General features: G+C 34.9%; 1 protein-coding gene across 3 annotated transcripts; it reads right to left on the bottom strand.

Annotated features, from left to right (window-relative positions):
• Nucleotides 1-247: 247 nt before the first annotated feature.
• Nucleotides 248-18618, bottom strand: LOC126720857 (E3 ubiquitin-protein ligase DA2L). Of its 3 annotated transcripts, none has more exons than XM_050423690.1 (9): nucleotides 18279-18600; nucleotides 16771-16969; nucleotides 16266-16317; nucleotides 16137-16182; nucleotides 15981-16062; nucleotides 15720-15864; nucleotides 15519-15633; nucleotides 7613-7679; nucleotides 248-1170 (listed from the first exon to the last, which is right to left on the bottom strand). In XM_050423690.1, exons 2-9 carry the CDS (start codon nucleotides 16960-16962, stop codon nucleotides 625-627), a joined length of 1245 nt encoding a protein of 414 aa, XP_050279647.1. In that variant the 5' UTR covers nucleotides 16963-16969; nucleotides 18279-18600; the 3' UTR covers nucleotides 248-624. The 3 variants fall into 3 exon arrangements, with proteins under 3 accessions (XP_050279647.1, XP_050279646.1, XP_050279648.1); XM_050423689.1 differs by having other exon boundaries at nucleotides 16771-16973; nucleotides 18279-18598; XM_050423691.1 differs by lacking the exon at nucleotides 248-1170 and adding an exon at nucleotides 7170-7517 and having other exon boundaries at nucleotides 16771-16973; nucleotides 18279-18618.
• Nucleotides 18619-22000: the final 3382 nt, after the last annotated feature.

The raw sequence follows: 22000 nt of genomic DNA, 5'->3' as shown, positions 1-22000 counted from the left end.
TGAATTTCATGTTTGATGTGATAAATAATGAACCATTATTATGCAAAAATGTATCACGCGGTTGCAAAACATAAGAATCTAGTATCCCGTGTCCATACCTTACAGGAAATTCTCAGACATGCTCTTCTTATTCCATCAATGTGATGGGGCTTCCAAGAAGTCCATGAATGGGCTAGTCGACGGGTAGCTATATGTACAAGGGTGTAGAGTCCATTTGAATCGGTTCTCCTTGATGGCACAATTGAAATGATAAATATGGGCCATACACAACTATAAAACAAACAATTTAAGCAACAACGTTTCCAAGGGATTACCAGACATGCTGGAAATATTAGACTAGAATAGGAGGGCACATTAATCACTATACGAGCATAAAGCAACAGGCTTTTTCATTCACTAAAAGAATCTATTTTCCTTTCACATTTCTATATAGAAAGAGAGAGCGAGGGAGAGAATCATCACTACCTTGACCCTGAACAAATTTCACACAGGTTGCAGCTCCTTGGGCACTCATCCTGGCACGAGCCACAGCTAGCTAAACAGCCATGGCCAGCACCATCTGTTTGAGCAAGACTTAACTAGTAGCTAGTCGTAAAACTACTGCCAGGAAGCTACCGGTTCACGCTAGCCATATCTCCGAGCTTCATCCAAAGAAACTGCCAAGGCCAGCATGATCTGTTCCTCATAACTATCAGGAATAATGGTCTCTGTGGCATTTTGAAGGTTGCCCACCATTTCATCTGCTTGTGGCATTGCAGAAGCATCTTCTGTGGCATCAGAGCTTGCATAGCTGGTTCCTGCTTCAGCCACGTCTGATCCACGGTCCCCATAACATTCTCCATCATCCCTTGTCAATGTCATCCTACCATCAGTTGATGCCTCACTGGAGCTCGCTGCAGTTGGGTAATTTTCTATATCTTCATGGTCCCTGTTGTAAAGCCTGCTAGCTTGTGGAAGCATGTTGCTTGCTGACATATTTCTGTTAGGGTTAACAGAAGATTCTCCAACTATTTGCTGACGCTCTGCCAAGGCAGCTATGGCACAAGCAAGACCTCCAGATGGGGAAGATGAGGATCCAGCTGCTGTAGTCATCGCAGGTACATAGCGATCTGTAGCATATTGCTCAGAAGGAGCATCACCATATACAGGATTTCTGTGTCTGCTGTTCTCCTGTAAAATTCATTTTAGTAAAATTTACAAGAATTGTGGATCAGCAGGCATTATTACCAGAAACAATATGATAGTCTAGTCACCGACTTAAATTATAAACAAATGTCAATTCAAAACCTACAATGGTCAATGGCTACATCAAGTGATAATAAAAATATTAAATTTCCATTCAAGGGAATCAGAATATTAAGTTTCCATTCAACAGAATCAACAATATGACTCAACCTCACCCCTAAACACACACAAAAAAGGGTCATAGACTATTTAGTCAACATCTCCATTTTTAGGAGGCACACATACATCTTGAAAATTCCGTGGTAGGCCAATCTAGGAGATGGTTACATGGCCAGCCTTTTATAGAGATATGTGTTACCATTTTTTGCCATCTTCAGTTTGTGAAAATTCTATGCGCATAATATGCTACCATCAGTGCATGGAAAAGCCAGTCAAACTTACTGCTAAAATTAGCTGACAGATTAGACAAGACTTCAATGGAAGAGTATAAACACCAAAATATTAACAATTGAAAAAGAAAAAATAGTGGCCAATTAGACTATTGACAGAAGGGCACCCTCACAAAATACATGAAGCAGATGTGTGGCTCTCATGCAGAAACTTGAGGGCAAAAAGACATTCTGGACAAGAAGAAATTCGAAACCCTAAGTTTGCCTGGTTTTATAAGTGTTGACAAAAAAAGAGTATATATACGAAAATAATCATAAGGATGTAACCTATAAAAACCCATATTTCGTATCTGGTGTTCACTAATCAATTATAAACAAGGGAAATAATGCTACAAATGTATGGTCGCTTCCACAGAGAAGATAAGTGTCATAACGTCATGGTTATTTGATAAACTATTTATACTGTAAGGAAGATTACCCGTCAAATTTAAAGAGTCACAATGATACAAACCCATGGATAAAACTCACCCTTGAAAACAAGCTTGCAAGGGAAGGGTGCCTAAGTGCATTTTTTTTTATAAGTAAAATTTTTTATTTGTAATTTTTTTATATAATTTCTCTAAAGATGATAAGTTTTTCACTAAAATAATGTCACTTCCATACGATTTAATAACTGACCATCCAACATTCCACCACTTTAATGCCCCCATACATAGGTTACAAGGTTGCATTACTAAACTCGGCACTCAAGTGCTTATATACACATGGTTAAGCTTGCACTTAACACTTAGATCGTAACATACCACCATGCTCCATAGCCGACGTCTACGATGGCTCACTCTATCAACATTGACCTAATAGTAGCCCTTTTTTTTTACGGCTCCACTCACCTATCAGTTTTTCAATGACTTAGCAAGACATTTTAATCTGGCCTCTAGGCTTGCCCTCTCCGAGATTTGATCACAAAGGAGCAACTCATTTAATCCCATACTCAACTAGTTATGTCCAATTACTTGACGTGGTGGTTGACTCTGATAACAATTAATACAAACCCACGGGTAAAACTCAACCTTAAAAACCGGCTTGCAAGGGGAGGCTGTCCAAGTGTTTATATACACATGGTTAAGCTTGTACTTGATCCATTTGGAACACTTGGATCGTAACACACAAATACAGACTAAGACAACTAAGAAAAGCATCACCCCAATTTGGGGAATGAGAGGGGGCAATAGAGGAATATGTATACTAGTAGATGGATTGACAGGAAAAAATACAATACACAAACCCACTCACTAAACCCAAAAAAGGAAAAGGTGCACATCTTGTACCATACAATAGTAAGCGGTAGAATGTGGCTAAATGCCCATCCAAGTTCACCACAAAAGGGAAGGAAACAATAGGTAACAAAAATTTTATGATAATGGGGATGTTCCTTCAAGCGGATTGGGGTGAACAAAATATATGCCCAGTATTGTTAAAAGCAAGCTTAAAGCTCAAGGCCCCAATGTCTAAGCACTTCACTTGGTCTCATTTAATGAAGCACAGCTTAGGCACGCTTTTCTGGCACTTTTTGAATAAGTGTATTTTTTTGTTAAAAAAAATATGAATCATTAAAATTAATTGCTCAAACTTAAAGGAAATAACATGGAGTATTGATTTATTATAGAACACTATTCTTAAGCTGCTGTTTTACACAAAAAAAATGTTTACATATCAATAGATACTAACCATGATAATTTACCATTCTTGTATATGCCTGTTCACAATGACAAATACAATCAGAAATAGCAAAAGTAATCCAAAATACAAGAATATCCTCTATTACCTCCTATTAACTATCCTAGGTTTTCCATGACACAAAACTTTAAATCTGTTCTGTTTGTAATTATAAGTCCATAAGCCAGGTAATGAGCTAGCAAAAACCCAAGATATTTCATATCATCCCATTAATCAGATAGATGAAATGACCAAGCAATCAGAAAACCATCACAGGTTCATCATCAAACCTATAAGGAACATGTTAGGTTTTAGAATTAACAAATTCCTTGTGACAAACCATGTGTCAAAGTGGGTTATAAGGTTGGTCATGCAAAAATCTGTCAAGAAGCTGATTAAAGAAGTAAGACATAAAATTTGGCTGAACAAATCCAAGACTTGCTCAGCATGTAGAAACTTCACCTGACACTCACTTGACCCTCACTTGAGTGAGATTGTGAAAACCTGAATCCAAGTTCTTTTACAAATCTGATTTTGGCGTACTAGGGAAGTTCGAGGGACCCATGGCTGTGGCCTGTGGAAGAATATTAGAGCAGGAGCTGAGAGTTTTTTTAGATAAGTGGAGTATGCTGTGGGGGAAGGCCATCGTATTCGTTTTTGGTATGACCCTTGGAGTGGGCCTATCCCTCTAAAGGATCTCTATCCGGATTTGCTTGCTTGTGCTGTTTCTAAAGAAGCTTGGGTTTCTGATTTGGTTGTTTCTAATTTAGTAGGGGGTAATAGAAACTGGAATTTATAGTTGCGTCGAGCTTTTCATGAAAGGGAGGTAGAGAGAGCATGTTCTCTGCTTAAGCATCTTTATTCTAATATGCCAAGGGGTGAGAGAGATGATATGTTGACTTGGAAGTTGAATCGTTCTAGTGTCTTTGATGTTCACTCATACTATAACTTGCTAGCTGATCCGGATGGCTCTTCTACCATCCCTTTTCCCTGGAAGTGCATTTGGAGTACAAAGGTACCTAAGAGGGTGTCTTTCTTTTTATGGCCAGCAGCTAGAGGTAGTATTCTTACCATTGATAATCTGGTTCTTAGGCAATTACCTCTGGTTAATTGGTGTTGTATGTGCTGGTGTGATGAGGAAACTGTGAATCATCTTCTACTCCATTGTAAGTTTGCCTATGCTTTGTGGAGTGAAACTGTGAGATCCATAGATCTTTTGAAGCCTATACTAGTTGGGACCTTATTTACATGGGCTAAAATTTGGGGTTTTACACAATGTATTTCCATTTCCAAATTTCTTCTTTCTATTCGTACCTCTTCCTGAGGTACTTGTCTTTGTTTTAAGGTCCAAGTGTTCACCATCGTGAACATGATGTCCTTTTTATGAAATAAATCTTTGATCACCTATCAAAAAAAAAAAAAAAACCCTCTTAAGCACATTTTTCAAGGTAGAGAAAGCAGTCGTACCAAGCACATCTAGAGAGCCTTTCGCCTTGTTCTCAAAATAGAAAAATACCTCTTTATACAAATTTTTTCCTAAATAGATAATCTGCGGTGTGAATATTTACCCTTAACCTTAAAATGCTATTCTTGAAACAACATAGTTTGTTGTTGCTGTCCAGAGTTCTAGTGTTGTGCACGAGGTTCATTCGTCTGTAGAAGAATTTTATAGTTCTAGAGTCACTGCAGTAGGAAAGCAAGCGGGCCATTTGCTGAGGTTTCTTAGTGAGTCTAGGCTACAAAGGTTTTGAATATTTTTATTGATTGTAAATGTTTCTTTTATAATGAATTTTCTATAATTTTGGATCCCTGAAGTGGTTTTTCTTTAAAGAGGTTCTTCATTGGTTTTTCACTTTGTTAACAAATTTGTGTGCCTTTTACTGCTTTACATCATTATGGTTTGATTTGGTAATTATAACTGTGGTTGAAGATAATAGTTTGTGTTATCCATAGTAATAAACCAAAACTTGATCAATTATTTAGAAATAACTTACTGAATCTGATCCTTGACTCCTATTGTCATAGATAAAGCACAATCACTCAAAGTCCCCCCTCACTTTAATGGGAACAATTATGCCTATCACAGGGTTCACATGAGAGCATTCCTTAAATCCTTTAGATGAGAGGGCGTGGCTGTCAATAGCAAAAGGATGGACCAAACCACCAACCAAGGTAGAGGAATGGTCCAAAGATCAAATGAGTGAGTGCCCTTGAACTAGTAAAGAACTGAATGTTATCTTTATGGTTGTATTCCAAGTAGAGTATAAAAGAAATTAAAATTTTAGAATTCCAAGGAGGCTTGGGATATTCTAGAGATAACTCATGCAGGGACAAAGACTCTAAAATTTCAAAACTTCAGATGTTAACAAATAGGTTTGACTCTAAAATTTCAAAACTTCAGATGTTAACAAATAGGTTTGAGGAGATTAGGCTGAAACCTTTGATGAAATTTATGCCAAATTGAATGACACAGTTAACTCTAGTTTCAATCTAGGTAGAAAGATCCAAGAGCAAAGAATAACAAGAAATATCATGAAATTCATTGCAAAGTCACAGATTTAAGGTCTTAAACCTGCTCAAGAACAAAAGACCACACACAACATGCAAGTATTATGCCTGCACCTTGCCCACTAATTCTAACTTCTAATACTAGTACTACAAGAAAATGTCTTCATATATATATCCGTGCACAATGTACTCAAGGGATAGATGGAATTGGTTAATATAAAGATTGAATGTTTTTAGTATCAAGGCACATTGGCCTACATGGGTAATGTTCATACAGCCCCCCAAACACCATAAAATTCTATCTTTTCCTTCTTCCTTTTTTTTTGATAAGTATCTTTTCCTTCTTCGTTACAACCCCTCCAACCCTTTCTTTAACCTATCAAAACCCTAAAACCCCACATACTTTCTTCTACCAAGTAACCATCAAATAACTCATCAGACCACCTTTTAATTCCTAACACAGCCTCATAACCCTTTCTTCAATAATTCTAAACCATAGATCCACAAGTACTACTATCCATAAATCTATGAGACCACTTTTTAATTCCTAACACAACCCCATAACCCTTTCTTCAACAATTCTAAACAACAAAACCTCACAAATGGCTTTCAATTTTTTTTTTTTTTTTTTTTTAACTTCTTTTTTATTGCTGACGACCAACCACAAATATTCAACCATGTTCATCAAACAAACTTTTGCAGAGATAAAATTACTCCAAAGCCTATTCTGCTTGACCGATAACACACAACAGCTTGGCAAGAGAAATAACAATAGATTTTACTTTAATGCTATGTTTTTTCTGGCCATAATATGTTGTTGGTCCCTAAACTTTAGCCCATGAGGGATTTTAGTTCCTTAAATTTAAAATTATCACTTTTAGTCCCTAACAAACTTAAAATGATTGTTTTTAATCCTTGAAGTTTAAAGTGACAGCTTTTAGTCCCTAAGCAACTTAAAGCGATTGTTCTTAGTCTTTATGTGTCAGGTTTTAGTTTAGCTCCATTATCATTCCGTTAGAGAGATTTAACAGATGTTTACAAAAGGATCAAAAGAGATCATTTTAAACTACAGGACAAAAATTGCTAATGGGCAAAAGTTTAGGGACCAATAGTATATGTTGCCATTTTTTCAAGAAACCTTCACTAAGAATCAAGAAAGCTCAAATGATAGAGCTTCCTAAATAATTAAAATCATAAGCTGCGTAATGCCAAATTGTCTACTCCCTTTTCAGATTGCATAGACCATTCTGCAGATCATAAAGTAAAAAGGAGACAACTCTTAATGCAACACAGTGCTGCAAAAGGTACACGGTAGCCTCCAAAGTCAAACTCACAGATCATAACTCTTTATTGCAAATGAACCACCTCATCAGGTATTATAATCAATCAATCAATCAATTCATAAAGCCAAGCGATAATTGCAGCAATTACTAGGCTCCTATAGAAGCACTTAATTTCTCTTATTATCTTAGTAGAACACTTGAAGTAGTCAAAAAACAACATGCTTTCAATTTGTGTAGTATACAAATCTAGATATAAACAGTTATGAAACATGAGGTTTCCAAATCTCAAGAACATGGATTGAAACAGTTTTGAGTTCATTAAATGATTGGATGACTGCTGTAAGCAGTGCCCATCTTCTTCTATTCTTTCCTTGATTTTCTTGACTTTCTTCAGATTGTAAATCTTTAAGGGACTCTCTTGTTCATATCCTGTGTACTTCATTGTCTCCTTTCCATTAATAAATTATTCACTGATAAAAAAAATTAAAGCTAATTTTTTTATTTATTTAAAATAAGACTTTATAATCTTACCTGAATGGAAAGCCAAATTGCTTCCATGACCATTATGTCCTCAAGATCCAGGTCAAACTCATCGTCCCTGCAATTCCAGAATTTAATATATATAAATCTCCAAGATGCCATTAAATTAATCACTTAAATTAAAAAGACATCAATATCAGATCAATCACATGATTTACTAAACCAGTCATACAGCATCCAGATTTAGATGTCTGAAAAAAACAAGCAAAAGTACGCCGAAATCGGCCGGTACCGAAATATTCCATTCCACTAGACAAACCGAAATGAGGTCCGAAACAATATTAATAACAATGAGCAAAACATCAACTTATGACATTGCAGGCATATGCAAAAATGAGTGTAAAAAACAAATGATCAAATTACTATGCACCAAAGTGAAACTAAGAATTGTAATAATCACTTTGCACACTCTCTCTATCATGTTCACTAGAAGTGCTAACTAATATTCATTGTTTCTTGCTTTTTTCTTTTTTGGAAGGTGCTAACTAAACTAATATTCAGAGTACCATAAAAGCAACTTTTTGTCAGTGACTTTTTATAAAGTTATCACATCAAAGGTGCTAAGTATCAGGCACTACAAGTACTGTTGCATATGCATTGGGAAAAGCCCCCATGACAGATAAATGTCAAATTCCCAATTCCAGACAACATTTTCGAATTGCATCTCTATTATTTTATTTCTCACATAATCATCTCATGTACCAATCTTCATTATATGATCAAAAAAATTATAAGATATTTGCCAAGGAAAATTTTTACAATATTTATTGGGTTGTTTGTCTATCAAGGCATGCCTTATTAATCAATCAAAATCAAATAACCTAAATCTCTCCTTTTACCCCATCTTAATTTATTCAACATTAACTTCAATAACTAAAATCATACATACAAACACTCAACAAATATAACACCAGAGTTAGTAGCCATGTGGTAATTTTCAAATTGCACCGCTTTCATTTTATTCTCAAATAATTATCTCATACACCAATGTTCATTATACGATCAAACAAATTATAAGATATCCAACAGAAAATTTTCAGAAAATTTATGGAGCTGGCTGTCTATCAAGTGATGACTTATTAATCAATCAAAAACAATTAACCTAAATCTCTCATTTTATTCCATCTAAATTTAATATGTTAATCAAACTTTGCTTCCTACAACCTAATCTCTTAAGTGCTACATTCAACATAGCTTCAATGACTAAACTTTTACAAACGCTCAACAAATATAACACCAGAGTTAGTAGCCAAGTGGTAATTATCCCTCTTGAAAGGGAGAGGACATAGGTTGAACCAGCACAAGGGATTCTGGATAAGGAAGGCCTACTGCTCATGGTAGCGTATTAAAGTCACTTCTGATATTTAGCATTTGTTGCCAAATAAAATGACCCAAAAATATACCTACTCTGAAAAATGCATGCAACACCTTGTTCTAAAAATAAATCATATAAGCCAAAGGCCCCTTGGCCTAGCAGTGTTTCTAGCTACCCACATAAGGATGAGATCGGGTTTGATCCACCAATTTCCCCTTTGGGGTGAGCTTGTCTTCCTCTAGCAACCATATATATATATACACATCAGAAATTCATTGACTAACAAGAAGCAAGATAAAAATCAATGCTATCAAACTTCTTCAAACTAAAACACTGGAAAAAGAAAAAAAATGTTCACTGCTAAAAATTCAAATTAATTATCCTCTTCACAACTTCCTTTGGTATCCAAGGGTTGAGATTGTTGACTAATTCATGCTTTTATTTGCATTAAGGCCTTCCACAATGCAGATAACAATAATAAGTTGAACACTCAAAACATGAAGGATATGAAGTTGAGCCTGAATGAAGAAGCATCAACGGAAAACAGGAAAAGAGTTTCGTTTTTTTTTTTTGGGGGGGGGGGGGAAAGGGGGGGGGATAGAGAGAGTGGGAAATAAAATGAGAGCTAGTGACCCCTAAGAGTGAGAGGAAGGAGGCCCTGGTGAACCGTCATAATTAGAGAACAAGTGTGAGCTTTGCTGCCTGACAGTATGAAGTACTGACCACACCAAGGGAGTCGCATCTATTAAATTTTAATTCCCAACCTGCTAATATAGATAGCTGACCCATAAAACTTGACTGAGGATAAAATAAAATAAAAAATCTTAATATTAAGCACATGAATGTAGTGGCACCAAACAACTAGAATTCTTATTGCCTAGAGTTTATCTTTCTTTGTTTCTCATTCTATTTGCTGTTTAACCCCAGGCAGCCATCAAACTCATTCAAGATCCAATCATTTTTCATTAGCTAACCCTACCTAAACCCTTAATATCAAACCCAATTCAAGAACCCTTCAACATCCCATCAAGAGTCCTAAATTTAGTATTGAGTTCTTAAAGATCCACATTATTCTTATGTCTGTCTGCACCAGTCTTATTTGCATAGGCATCTTAATGTTACAGCCATTGGCCTTTTGCCAAAAAGCTTATATTCTATTCAGTTGCATTTCATTATTCTTAATATAAACCAGTAAAAAGGTAAAAGAGGAGAACTAATGCATCACTGATCTTTGAGGTCTACCACAATATTTCAGATCATGCAATAATCTAATATCTGCGGGAGACGCAAGAAGATTTTTATTTAGTATTATTTATGTTTGCGAGTCAATTGTATTTTTATATTTTATGACCTAGTAGTTTATTAGGCTATTAGTATTTTAATTTGGAAGCAAGGTTATTTTTGTAATAAGGCAATTAAGGTTTCCTAAGCCAATTAGAACTAGAATTTAGCAATCTTTTATAAGCAACCTATTGTAATCCTTGAGGAGATAGATGATATTTTGATTAATGAAAAAAAATTGCCTTTGGTCTTTCTTTAGTCTGGTGCTGACTCCAGGTCCATCCTAGGTGCTAACTCTTAGTAGTTTCCCCGCTTCATACTGACTCCAAGCAAGACCTAGGTGCCGACTCCAAGGTCATATCCTTTATTTTCCTATTATTTAATTTTGTTCTAGTTGTCCTACGTCATATTTGGTATTAGAAAAAACACCGATCTGTTTGAAGCATCACTGTAGTCAATCCAAAACCAAAAAACTCATATATATATATAAAAAAAATAAATAAATAAAATAAAAAAAAAGGCATACTGACCCTTCAACTTTAACCTTTTTTCATTTTAGTCTTCTAACTTTCAGTTTTGTCATTTTAGTCCTCTTAACTTAAAATTTTTGTAAATGCAGGACTCCGTTACAACTCAATTAGTGGCTGCTGTTAGAACTCCTGAAACGGCGCCGTTTTGCATTTTTTTTTTATTCGGAATTAAAAGAAAATAAGAAAAATCTGAAAAAAATAAAATAAAAAATAACATTAAGGGGAATGACTTCCCCTTCCCCTGAAATCAAAACAAAGATCTGAAGAACACCCAAGCCGAGCCGCAAGCAACTGAACCAGCAATCCCATGGCGGTGGCCCGCAAAAGCAGCCAAAGCAATGAGTACCCAGCAATCGCACTAGCCTGGAGATCCCCCTCCAAATTCCTAGGGTCCAAAAAAGCTATGCTCATCAAGAACCCAGGACCCGTGAACAGCCAAAGCTTCTTCCACAAAAACGGTGGAGCCCGACCCGAGTCGGAGTCCGACCCTTCTGATTTGCCATCGATCCCAATAATCAGGACCTTCTTGTTGGACTCGTAGGCTGTCTCTTCTGGCTCCTTGTCAGACTCCACTGTTAACAGTGGTTGTCGCTATTGCTCGGTCTCCTGTGGTGGCATTGTGATTGGGTTCACGTGGTGTCACACAGAGATAAAGTGTGTCTGTGTTTCAGAGAGTTGACTATGTTTTTTTGGGTTACTGTGTTTTATGTTTTTGGGAGTGGTGGTTGATTGCGCTTTGCTTGCTTCTAGTTTTATCGTCCCAAAACTTTATTGTTATGGGAAAGACTAAAGAGAGAACTCTCTCAGATCCTTCTGGTTTTGTGTTTCTATGTTTTATATTCTTCAGATCTTTGTTTTGATTTCAGGGGAAGGGGAATGAATGTTTTGTTTTTTCAGATTTTTCCTATTTTCTTTTAATTTTGAATTTTAAAAAAAAAGTTCAAAACGGCATCATTTCAGGAGTTCTAACGGCAGCCACTAACTGAGTTGTAACGGAGTCCTGCATTGACAAAAATTGAAAGTTAAATGACTAAAATGACAAAATTGAAAGTTAGAGGACTGAAATGAAAAAATTTGAAAGTTAGAGGGTCAGTTTTGCATTTTTGCCCCAAAAAAAAATCTGCTGAACCGCCGTCACAACCCATTAGAAATCCCAATCACCGTTGTCTTCTTAACACCACAAGAAAACCCCACAAAAAAATCCTGCCAGCACCAACCACCATTGACAATTTGACACAAACATCCCAACCACTCCAAGACCCCAACCCCATGGCCACAAATCCTAAGTCCATACTCAACTCACCAAACCCATTGCAACCACAAAGATAGAGAAGTACTGTCACCGCTGACTTTGGTTCATCGATTTTTGGGCTTCCTCGCGCCGAAGATCAACCTCCATCAATTCTCGCTTGCCACCATGACTACCTCTATACACACTCGCAAGCCCCAATTGCAGAGACTCACCGCCAGCAGCTTCGATCCCTTCCATCCTTGCCTCACATTGCCATGACCGTCACTTGCTCACCGCCATGCCGTAGCAAGTCCACCAGCAACCCCTCAACCCAATCTCAAAAGTTAATTCATCACCTAGACTCTTCATTTTAACTTTTAAGACTCCAGCACACTTGTTTCTAAAACACTATCCGATCCAGTGTGACCCAAACACAGTTTTTGTTTCCCTTGAGAACAATATTAAGGTAAACTAGAAGCTCAAACTTGTCATCCAGCCCAGTCTATTCAGCCCAATTAAAACCATAGGTCCCACTTCAACTTCAACCCAGCATTTACCTGACCCAACTACCCCATTAAAAAAAAAAAAAAAATGCTCACAATATCATCAGTCCAATAAACATCAGTCAATAAGATTCTTGTTCATTGAGTTATTATGGCAATATCAAAAGCACCTTATTTTGATGGTTGTAAAAATAATCCATGGGATTTTGTCAACTGGTTAAATGGGATGAAGCAATTCTTTGAGCAAGCAAATTTTGCAAATGACATAAAAGTTAGGTATGCAAAGTTGAAAAACAGGAAGAGCAAAAATGTTTTGGGAGGATCTTGAATATTTCTGCTATATAAAGTATGAACCTGCCATTAGTGTGTGGGAAGATATGAAAGAAAAGCTTTGTGATGAGTATTTGTCACCATACTTTCAAGCTACGTATCTACCCCAATCTTAGTGTGGTACTTTTCAAGTTGAAGCAAATACGATGAATCCTCATCTCATTTCATGTCCTCAATGCACTTTTGAACAATGTACCTTTCGTCAAGGCAAGGAATTAAAGGATTTATCTGAAAAGCTCATGAAAGGTGTTCAAGACTTAATTGCTCAAATGAAGCAAATGAAGATTCAAACCGATTCAATTGGGAAACCAAAGATAATTGATCACAATGAAATTATTGCTGCCCCCATAGAAGACAACAGTGATGATGATATCTTGGTAGAGGAGAAACCTCAAGTAACACCAAAGCCTAATGTTGACAAAGACGTACATGCCATGACAAGTGTTGCTAATGAATCTGCTTTTGATCAGCCTTCCAAGGTGCATGAAGACAGATAGTTTGCTAAAGTGGAGAAAGTGGATAATATAGTGCTTCCAATGGTTCAAGATAAGATTGTGTTGATTCCACATATTGATTTTGTTATTCCAGAAGAGTTTGACATGGTGGAATTCAAGGTTTTTCTTTTCTTTGTGCTCCCTAAGGTGATTCCAAACTTGAAGCAAGTGTTAGTTATCAGCATCCTAATTCTTCAATACTTTAAAACTCGAGGTCAAGTTTTCTCCAACCAGAGGAGAATGATGTAGGAGACGCAAGAAGATTTTTATTTAGTATTATATATGTTTGCGAGTCAATTGTATTTTTATATTTTAGGTTCTTGTAGTTTATTAGGCTATTAGTATCTTAATTTGGAAGCAAGATTATTTTTGTAATAAGGCAATTAGGATTTCCTAAGCCAATTAGAAATAGGGTTTAGCAATACTTTATAAGCAACCTATTGTACTCCTTGAGGAGATAGTTGATATTTTGATAAATGAAAAAAATTGTCGTTTGGTCTTTCTTTGGTCTAATGCCGACTCCAGGTCCACCCTAGATGCTGACTCCTAGTGGTTTCCCAACTTAGTGCTAACTCCAAAACCTAGGCGCTAACTCCTAGGTCATATCCTTTATTTTCCTATTATTTCATTTTGTTCTGGTTATCTTGCGTCAATAATGCTATCTAAAGTCTTCCATTTAAGAAAATATATATTTTTTTTAACTGGTAATTTACACAAGCATCCAGTGGGTCTTGAACGCATGACTTCACTCATTGGCATATTATTCTAATAACTAATACTCAAATTCAATTCAGCCATCCCAATTCAAGCATAAGGTAGCTACTGAGAAGAAATTTTAGAAATCAGATCTAGGGAACCCCAAGTCTAAACATCAACTTGTCCTTATCAAGTTAGGCACATCTCCTTACAACAGCAAATAGGGAGAACAAAATGTATCAGCAGTGATAAGTGACTGCTCTAAACTTCCATTCTACTTTTTCCTTAATAAAGTGCAAATTGCCAGACTAGCATGCTGCCAGACCTGCTCACAAAGCAAAGACTTATCCACAACTTATTTTTATGCCAGATTTTTTTTTTTTGGTTTGTTTTTGTTTTTGGTTTAGTCCTGTCCTTGATTGGTTTCCACTAAGATGACACCTACTTTACAACCCTTATACCATCTCATTTTGACCTCCAATTGAAATTCATAAGCATGTATACCAGCCCCTCTTGATCTCACATTTTTTATTTATTTATAAGTAATGGTGTTTTATTGAGGAAAGAGTCTACATGTACACATAATGGACACAAAGTAGCCTAAAGACTTGCAAAAATTAACTTATACACAGAAGTAAAGTGACTCTTTAAAATCGACAATGGAATTGCTATTGTTAAAGCCCCACGCACAAGACCAATCAAACAAAAATCTAACACAGTATTTTAATTGAGTCACCAAACTTTCTGCATTGTCAGAAGTGCGACAATTTCCTTTCTTCCACAATGTCTGCATCACACATAAGGGAACTAGATTCCAAGTATCCAATGAATGTTTTCCAACCCAATTACTCCAACCAAATAAGAGATCAATTACACTCTTTGGTAACACCCACTGAATCTCAAAAGCTCAACACCCCCCCCCCCCTTCTCTTCCCCCAACACACAAACTTGCTCTCACATTATTATCACAAAGATGACATAAAATCTAATGGTACACATCCATAGGAATCACAGCTTCAGAATTCTTACTGCTTTCCCAGTTTAAATTAAATGGAATGAAATAAGATTTGAGATTTAATATCTGGAAACACAGGCATGAGATGTCCATAATCTATCCATCCATATGAAGGGTGACCGACGTAAATACTAATGAAAGACAGCATTCTTCCATTTGAAACACAAAACATCTCATTCTCATTAGAAGCTACATAAACGTAAATGCATTCGAAACTATGGAAACTTAGTATAGAATTATTACAGGAATAGTCAACTATTTTGATTTATGAAGAAAAGAGTATTATATCAGATATTTTTGACAGCTAGGTGATGTCACATTTTCATCCTTTTTTTCCCATTGATATATGATTTAATTATTTATCTATTAATTTAAAGAACCACACACACACACAGAGGAAACACAACTAGCATACAAACACATCAATGACATTGTAACTTTTTCTTTTCTTTTTCTGTGCCAATCAGAATATGACATTGTTACAATTAGGAACACTGCATACCGATTTGTCCTAGGTAATGGGAGTTGTGGTGGAGGTGGTCTAATCATAGGGGAAGGAGATGAGTCTAACGAAGCAATGATTTCCTCACTTTCGACAGGAGACCTAGAAGATGTAACTGCAGAATGGAAAAGAGACATACAGATTATGTAATTGCACCATATTGAACTAACATACACACCAAGAACAAAATCAAAAAGATACCTGCTACTGAGCTGTATTCAACCCCCACAGGTTCCATATTTCCACTTGAGAAGCTGAGTTCTTGCCTTTTCAGCACTCTCTCTTCTTCATCCTGAATTTCCTGCTGCCGCATCTTAATCTTCGCTTCTATGACACGTTGCTCTTCCTGCATGATTTCAGATCAAATCGATTACATTCATGACCCATCATGTGAGCAAAATTACCAGAGAAATCAGACCCAAAAAAAAGAAATGAAGCTAAGACATGCAAATTAATTCTTACAATCTGCTCCAAACACTTCTCTTCCTTTGTTTTCCCACCACGATACTCCACAGCATAATTTGCAGTTTTGCAAAAAGGACACCTTACAACTGTTAAGCAAGACAATAGAATAGGAATTGAAAAAGGAAAAGGCATAGCATTAATGATGAAGGATACTGTGTAGGACGAGTTGAATTGGGAACTTTCATCTGTAGAAAACACTCTGGTGCAAAGAAGACTAGTCAAATTGCAGGCATATACTAATAATTACATATATCATTTGTGACAATTGCTGAATTATATCACCTGTGCAGATGCTTTTCAGGCAACATCTTGACCTGTTAAGACTTGGATAATACTAAACAGGGAAAAAATAGACACTGATAATTAGAAAAGTAACACATAAAAATCCAGTACATATCAAACTTAATTAACACCGAACTAAAGAACAGAAAACTAATTAATAGATTCAGCTCTCATGGATCTTTGGAGCGATTACCTATATATGCAAAAATTAAGTATTGAAATTTTAAGTTCTATTTCCTAGCTCTCAGAAACCATAGTAAAAACCTAGACCATATAGAAGTACTAAACCATGATTTTAAAAACTGGATCGAACCAGCCAATTCAACCAGGAACCCCACCCTAAACCGGTCTGGTAAAAAGGCCAAAACCAGTGATTCAATTGAACCCATTCCAATTTTTAAAACCATGCTAAACTTGAATTTTTTTTTTTTTTTCTTTCGTTTTTAGGTACTAAACTTCGATTATCTTATGGTTTCAAAAAAAAAAAAACCTTGTATTATCTTACCAAAAAGCAAATCGGACACTCTTCAAGATCACAAGTGCCATCTTCATCTCCTGGATAGCACGGAGCAAGCTTAGATTCAAGTATAAGCTTCCGAAGCTTCTTCTGATCTACATCCTTATGATTGTACAGCCCCTGTGGTCTAGTGTACTTCTCATCTACCACTTGTCTTCTCCTCCCAAGCTTATTACCCATCCCCAATCTTTCTACAAATCATGAAACCAAAGAAACGATCTCAAATTTTGAACAAATTATCCAAAATATAACAAAATATCAAAAACAAAAATCACTCCAGATTAAGTTCAATTCACTTCTCAAAAACAGTGCAAGAATCATATCAGTAGCAAAAATTGAGCAGAGAGCCTGTATTCATTCCTAAATTTTCAAAGGAAAAATAACAGAAAATAAAGTAATTGCGGCTAAAAAAATACAATACTTAAGTAAAACAAATATAACCCAAAATTATTTTTTCTTTTATAAATAAATAAAGAAACAATTCTTTAGGAAAAGTGAAACAAGAGGCACAACCTTGGTAGATGGAAATAATTACAAGAGAGAAGATAAAAAAAAAGAATCAAGAGATCCAAAAAAAGACAATAGCTCAACCACATTCTTAGACATAAGCCACATCGTCATTCGAGAGAAAGAAAAGATAACGTGATCATAATCCACAGGCGCTATATTTGTATATTCCGCTTCCTAAGATTTTCGATTGTTATAATTTTACACATGGCGGCTGCAGTCCACATAAAAATGGCAAAAACGAGCCTAAGTTTGCCAAATACTCCTCCCTAGTAAAGAGGAAACCGCTCTCTTCTTTAACCCCTTAGAACTCATTGACAGGTCTAGTTTGCTATGATTTCCCAACAAAATCACAACAAATTACAACACTCTTATATCCAAGTTCACTATCATTTCAATCCAATTTCATTAAAATTCGATGCCAAAAAACATTGCTAGAATCACGCCAGAAATAAATCATACTAAAAAAATAGAAATTAAAAGCAACAAATGAGCTTTAAAGCCTTTTTATTTGATCCACAAATTTAATTCAAAGAAAATAATAGAATCATCAGAACCGCCAAATAAAGCAAATTATCAGATAATATACCATGTGTTTAAAACAAGAGCAAATAAACAAGGCAAACTATTATTAGGTAAAATTGCCATTAACAAACAAAACACAGCGTTTTGAGGTCCAATTGGCTTTCATTTCTCTATACTACAACCACCTTCAATTCACCATCAAAAACCCTAATTTCCCGAATTAAAACACTCTCAGCCTCACAGGTCCAATTCTCTACGATTTCTACACTATAACGCTCTCTAAACAAGCCACAATTCCATGCCGAAAGAGCAATGCTACACAGAGACAACAAAATTGACCAAAAATAAAGGAAGAAAAATAAAAGAAGCCATAAACTATGCTTGAAAACAATGCTTCGATGTTGAAAATCAAAAGAAAACGTGAACAAAAAGCAAAAGCAAAATTAGAGCTCGGAAAAACGAACCTCGAGAAAATTCCAAATAGAGAAAGAAAGAGAGAGAGAGAGAGTCTCTCTGAGATATCAGATTTGGCAACAGGAACAGAAACTTCTCACAGGCGTAATTTATAGAAAAAAAGAGAGAGAGAGAGAAAGAGAGGAGGTTTCTCTTTTCTTTTCTTTCCTTTTTTTCGTGTTTATGGTTTTTGGCTTTGATTTACATCTATTTCAAAGAAGAAGAAGTAGAAGGAGTAGATTTACAAATTACATTAATTAATTCAGTGTGCGCTCTTAATATACGTAATTGTGATCAAAGCAAAGGGAGACTTTTTAATTTGTAGAAAAGAAAATGTATTCATATTAATATTATTATGTGTGGTGATGGAGAAGTAGAGAGAGAGAAGCAAGGCACGGACGATAGAGCGCTAGACCAAGAAAAGAATCACCATTTCTTTTTTCTTTTTTCTAACATATCATAATGATGATATTATTAAAAAAAAAAAAAGCGGCCGTAGCCGTAGCCGACCGCTTCCTCTCCCTCCACGCGCTGCTCTCACCGAGTGTGTCACACTGTCATTACCCTTTTTTTTTTCTTTTTTCTTTTTTTTTTTCTTTTTTTTTTTTCACTTTTGTAATTTGTTCCCAAATCAAATTGATTTTTGCGTTGTCTGAGTCCATGAGTTTACATCTGAGAATTTTTTTTAATTGAAAAAAATTAGAAAAAATTCAAAAGAAGTTTTTTTTTTTTTTAATCCCTTTTTTGGGTTGTGTGTGTGTTTTTTTTAAAACCTGATTAATGAATGATCTTAGAATATTTTAATTCAAAAGAATTTTTATAATTCGTTCCCAAATCAAATCAAATTGATTTTTGCTTTCATGGGCGTGGAGTTGATGAGTTTATATCGGAGACTTCGTTTTTTTAATTATTAAAAAATAAAATAAAATTGATTTTTTAATAAAAAATACAACAATCCAAAATAATTTTTTTTTTTAGGGTTTGGTTAATAGGTTAACAGATGTCCTTAAGGCATTTGTTAATAAACTATTTTAAGAAAATTTTGATGTCATTTTCATTAAAAAAAATACAAAAAGTTTTCAAACAAATTAATTATTTTTTCTAAAAATATTTCCTAAGCCAACGCCCTCAAGAATTTTGATAATTTTTATTTCTTTTATTTTTTTGGAAAAGAAATCGTCATATATTTTTGAGTTGCTTAAGGGAATTTATAAGAGAAATGATACGCTTACAACATTTTTCACAATAAATTTGAAGGGACAGATTATTGCTGGTGGGCAAAAGAAAAAAAAGATATTAGTGATAAGCCTAGACTATAATCAATAATATTACTCAATTATAATCAGGGATGAAAAATATATATTTTTATTTTTATTTTTTGTGTTGATAAGAAATATATTGCTATATTTTTTTATAATCAAAGAGATTGCTATATTTATTGCGCTGCTTATGGGATTTTTTTGATATGGTTTTGATCTTTGTTAAATATAAAAAAATTACTTAAGATTCTAAAAAAAAAAAAAAAGAAAAAAAAAAGCTTTATTTATTGAGTTAAAGTCAACTTTTGAATTTGACCGCGATCTTTGTTTGAGATTTTGGTTTAGAAAAAATAGAAGAAAATTTTATGATGTTGGTTTGTGACCTTTGGTCATTGTGAATCAGTATTTGGGTATTTGGTATACTAGAGAATTAGTTCAGCTTTTTATAAATTGAACAATAAAAAAAAAATTCAAGATTGCACTCTTTTCATTTTATGTATTTGTATAAACCAATGTGATAACTTATGATATCCGGAATTGTATGAATTGGGTTTGATTAGATTATATGAATGTGTTGCCCATGTATTTACTAAATCTCAAATTGAGTGTTTACTAAGTAAAGTTATATAAGCAATTACAAAAAATCCTAAATATAATACTCTTTTTTAATCAGTATTAGAGTTTTTTTTTTTTTTTTTTTCATTTTATATATATTTTTTTAACATAAGTGCTTACTAAATATAGAGTTTTTTTTTCTTTTCATTTAGATGGGATTATGTCTCATTGCATGCATGACCACCTATTTATTACAGGCGGTGTTTCCTCAATAACACCACACAATGTGATCTTTCACATGTTTATCAGAGCCAACAAATTGACAGACTTTTTATTACTAGCCTTGTTCACATGACATATCCATGCACACCAAGAGTTTCCTCGTGCCATTGATTAAATGTCTCACTACATTAGTGTTCTGCTCTTCTCACTGTAATCAGAGAAACAATCACCTTCTTGCTTGCTGATATTTTTTGATATATATATGTGTGTGTTGTTTGTGTTGAGGGGGACTTAAATACAGTACCTTATGTCATTTACTTTAGGTTCTCCTCTTAAAATTCTAACATGTGACTATTTAACCAAATTCCTAAATGGCGTTAATTTAAAATAGTTTTCATCAAGTGAGAAACCCATCTCTCTTAGCCCCCTTCTTCGCGTGAGGAACCTTTCTCTTCAGCCCCCCTTTTCACTCTTTGCTAGAGTTGTATTGCACCTTCCCACCACCCAATACACCTATTAAAACCTCATCAACATTACGCTATCATCATTACTAAAATCAACAATGCTGATTAAGACCAAATAACACCATAATCAATTTCCCGAAACTGAAGTGGAGCACTTTGGATCTGATTTGGGATGAGAGGGAGTCAATTTTGCAAAAGGGAGATGGAGAGCAATGGATTTCAACAGATGTCCGAAGTAAAGGGAAGGAGAAGATGAAGAAGATGAAGACAAAGGGAATGCGTGTTGTGGAGGTGTTGGATTTGGAGGTTTTGCAAAGCCTAGGTTTGGGGTCTAAGTCTGATGCGGATTTTTGGTGTGTGTGTGTGTTGCAGAGGTGTTGGATTTGGAGGTTTTGCAAAGATTTCTACCATTGTAGAATTGAAAGAAACTTTTTTTTTCCTTGTTACGTTTTTTCACTAAGAAAATGCACAGACACTCTGATTCGAATTTTTAAAGTTTGTTTGTTTGTTTTTTTTAATTTTTTAAAATAATCTCTATTCTCTAGCAAATGAAAGAGAGATCAAGTTTTCTTTTCTCACCAAGAAAGATAAATGTTTTTAAGTTAACGCAGTTTAAGAATTTGGTTAAGTTGCCACATGTCATTATTTTAAGAGGGGAACCTAAGGTACAAGACATAAGGTACTGCATCTAAGTTTTGCTATATATATATATATATATATATATATATATACCCTCTAAATTATGCAATTGTTTATTTGTTTTGCTATATGCGGTATTTCAATTATTTCCACAAGCTCCAAGCTATTGTAATGAGTAATTTTAGATCAAACTCAATCCTTTAGACAAGCAATATCCATATATAACAAGTCCAAAAAGGACAAAATTTAGCTACAAAATTTGTTGTAGCCTTAGGCTACAATCTTACTCAATATCTTTTTATTGGAGGTGAATTTTGACAAATCCACCATTGGATTGTATCTTCTTTTTATATCATCCATATTTGCAAAATTTTTAGAAAATTAAAGATCAATAACTATGTCATCAATAAATTGTTTAAATTGCAAGTTTTTGTAGTTTAAAATTATGCATAAAATTTAATTTTATAGATCATATAGTAAATAATATCCGATTGACACAAAATTTAACACATGTATTAAGAGCGTAAAGAATATTGTAAGGACAAAAATTGACCTTCAGCCCAAGAGAAGTGAGTGATGGCCCAATAAGCCCAC

The sequence above is a fragment of the Quercus robur genome, chromosome 4, assembly GCF_932294415.1.
Source record: "Quercus robur chromosome 4, dhQueRobu3.1, whole genome shotgun sequence".
Taxonomy (NCBI): Eukaryota; Viridiplantae; Streptophyta; class Magnoliopsida; order Fagales; family Fagaceae; genus Quercus; species Quercus robur.
Note: the sequence above shows the minus strand (reverse complement) of the source record. Positions and strands in the feature narration are given on the sequence as shown.

Coding starts and splice junctions, on each gene's coding strand:
- LOC126720857 (XM_050423690.1), bottom strand. CDS start 16,962: ATGGGTAATAAGCTTGGGAGGAGAAGACAAGTGGTAGATGAGAAGTAC. Junction 16,183..16,265: donor CCTGAAAAGCATCTGCACAG/GTGATATAATTC, acceptor TCTTTGCACCAG/AGTGTTTTCTACAGATGAAA. Junction 15,634..15,719: donor TGAATACAGCTCAGTAGCAG/GTATCTTTTTGA, acceptor TCCATTCTGCAG/TTACATCTTCTAGGTCTCCT.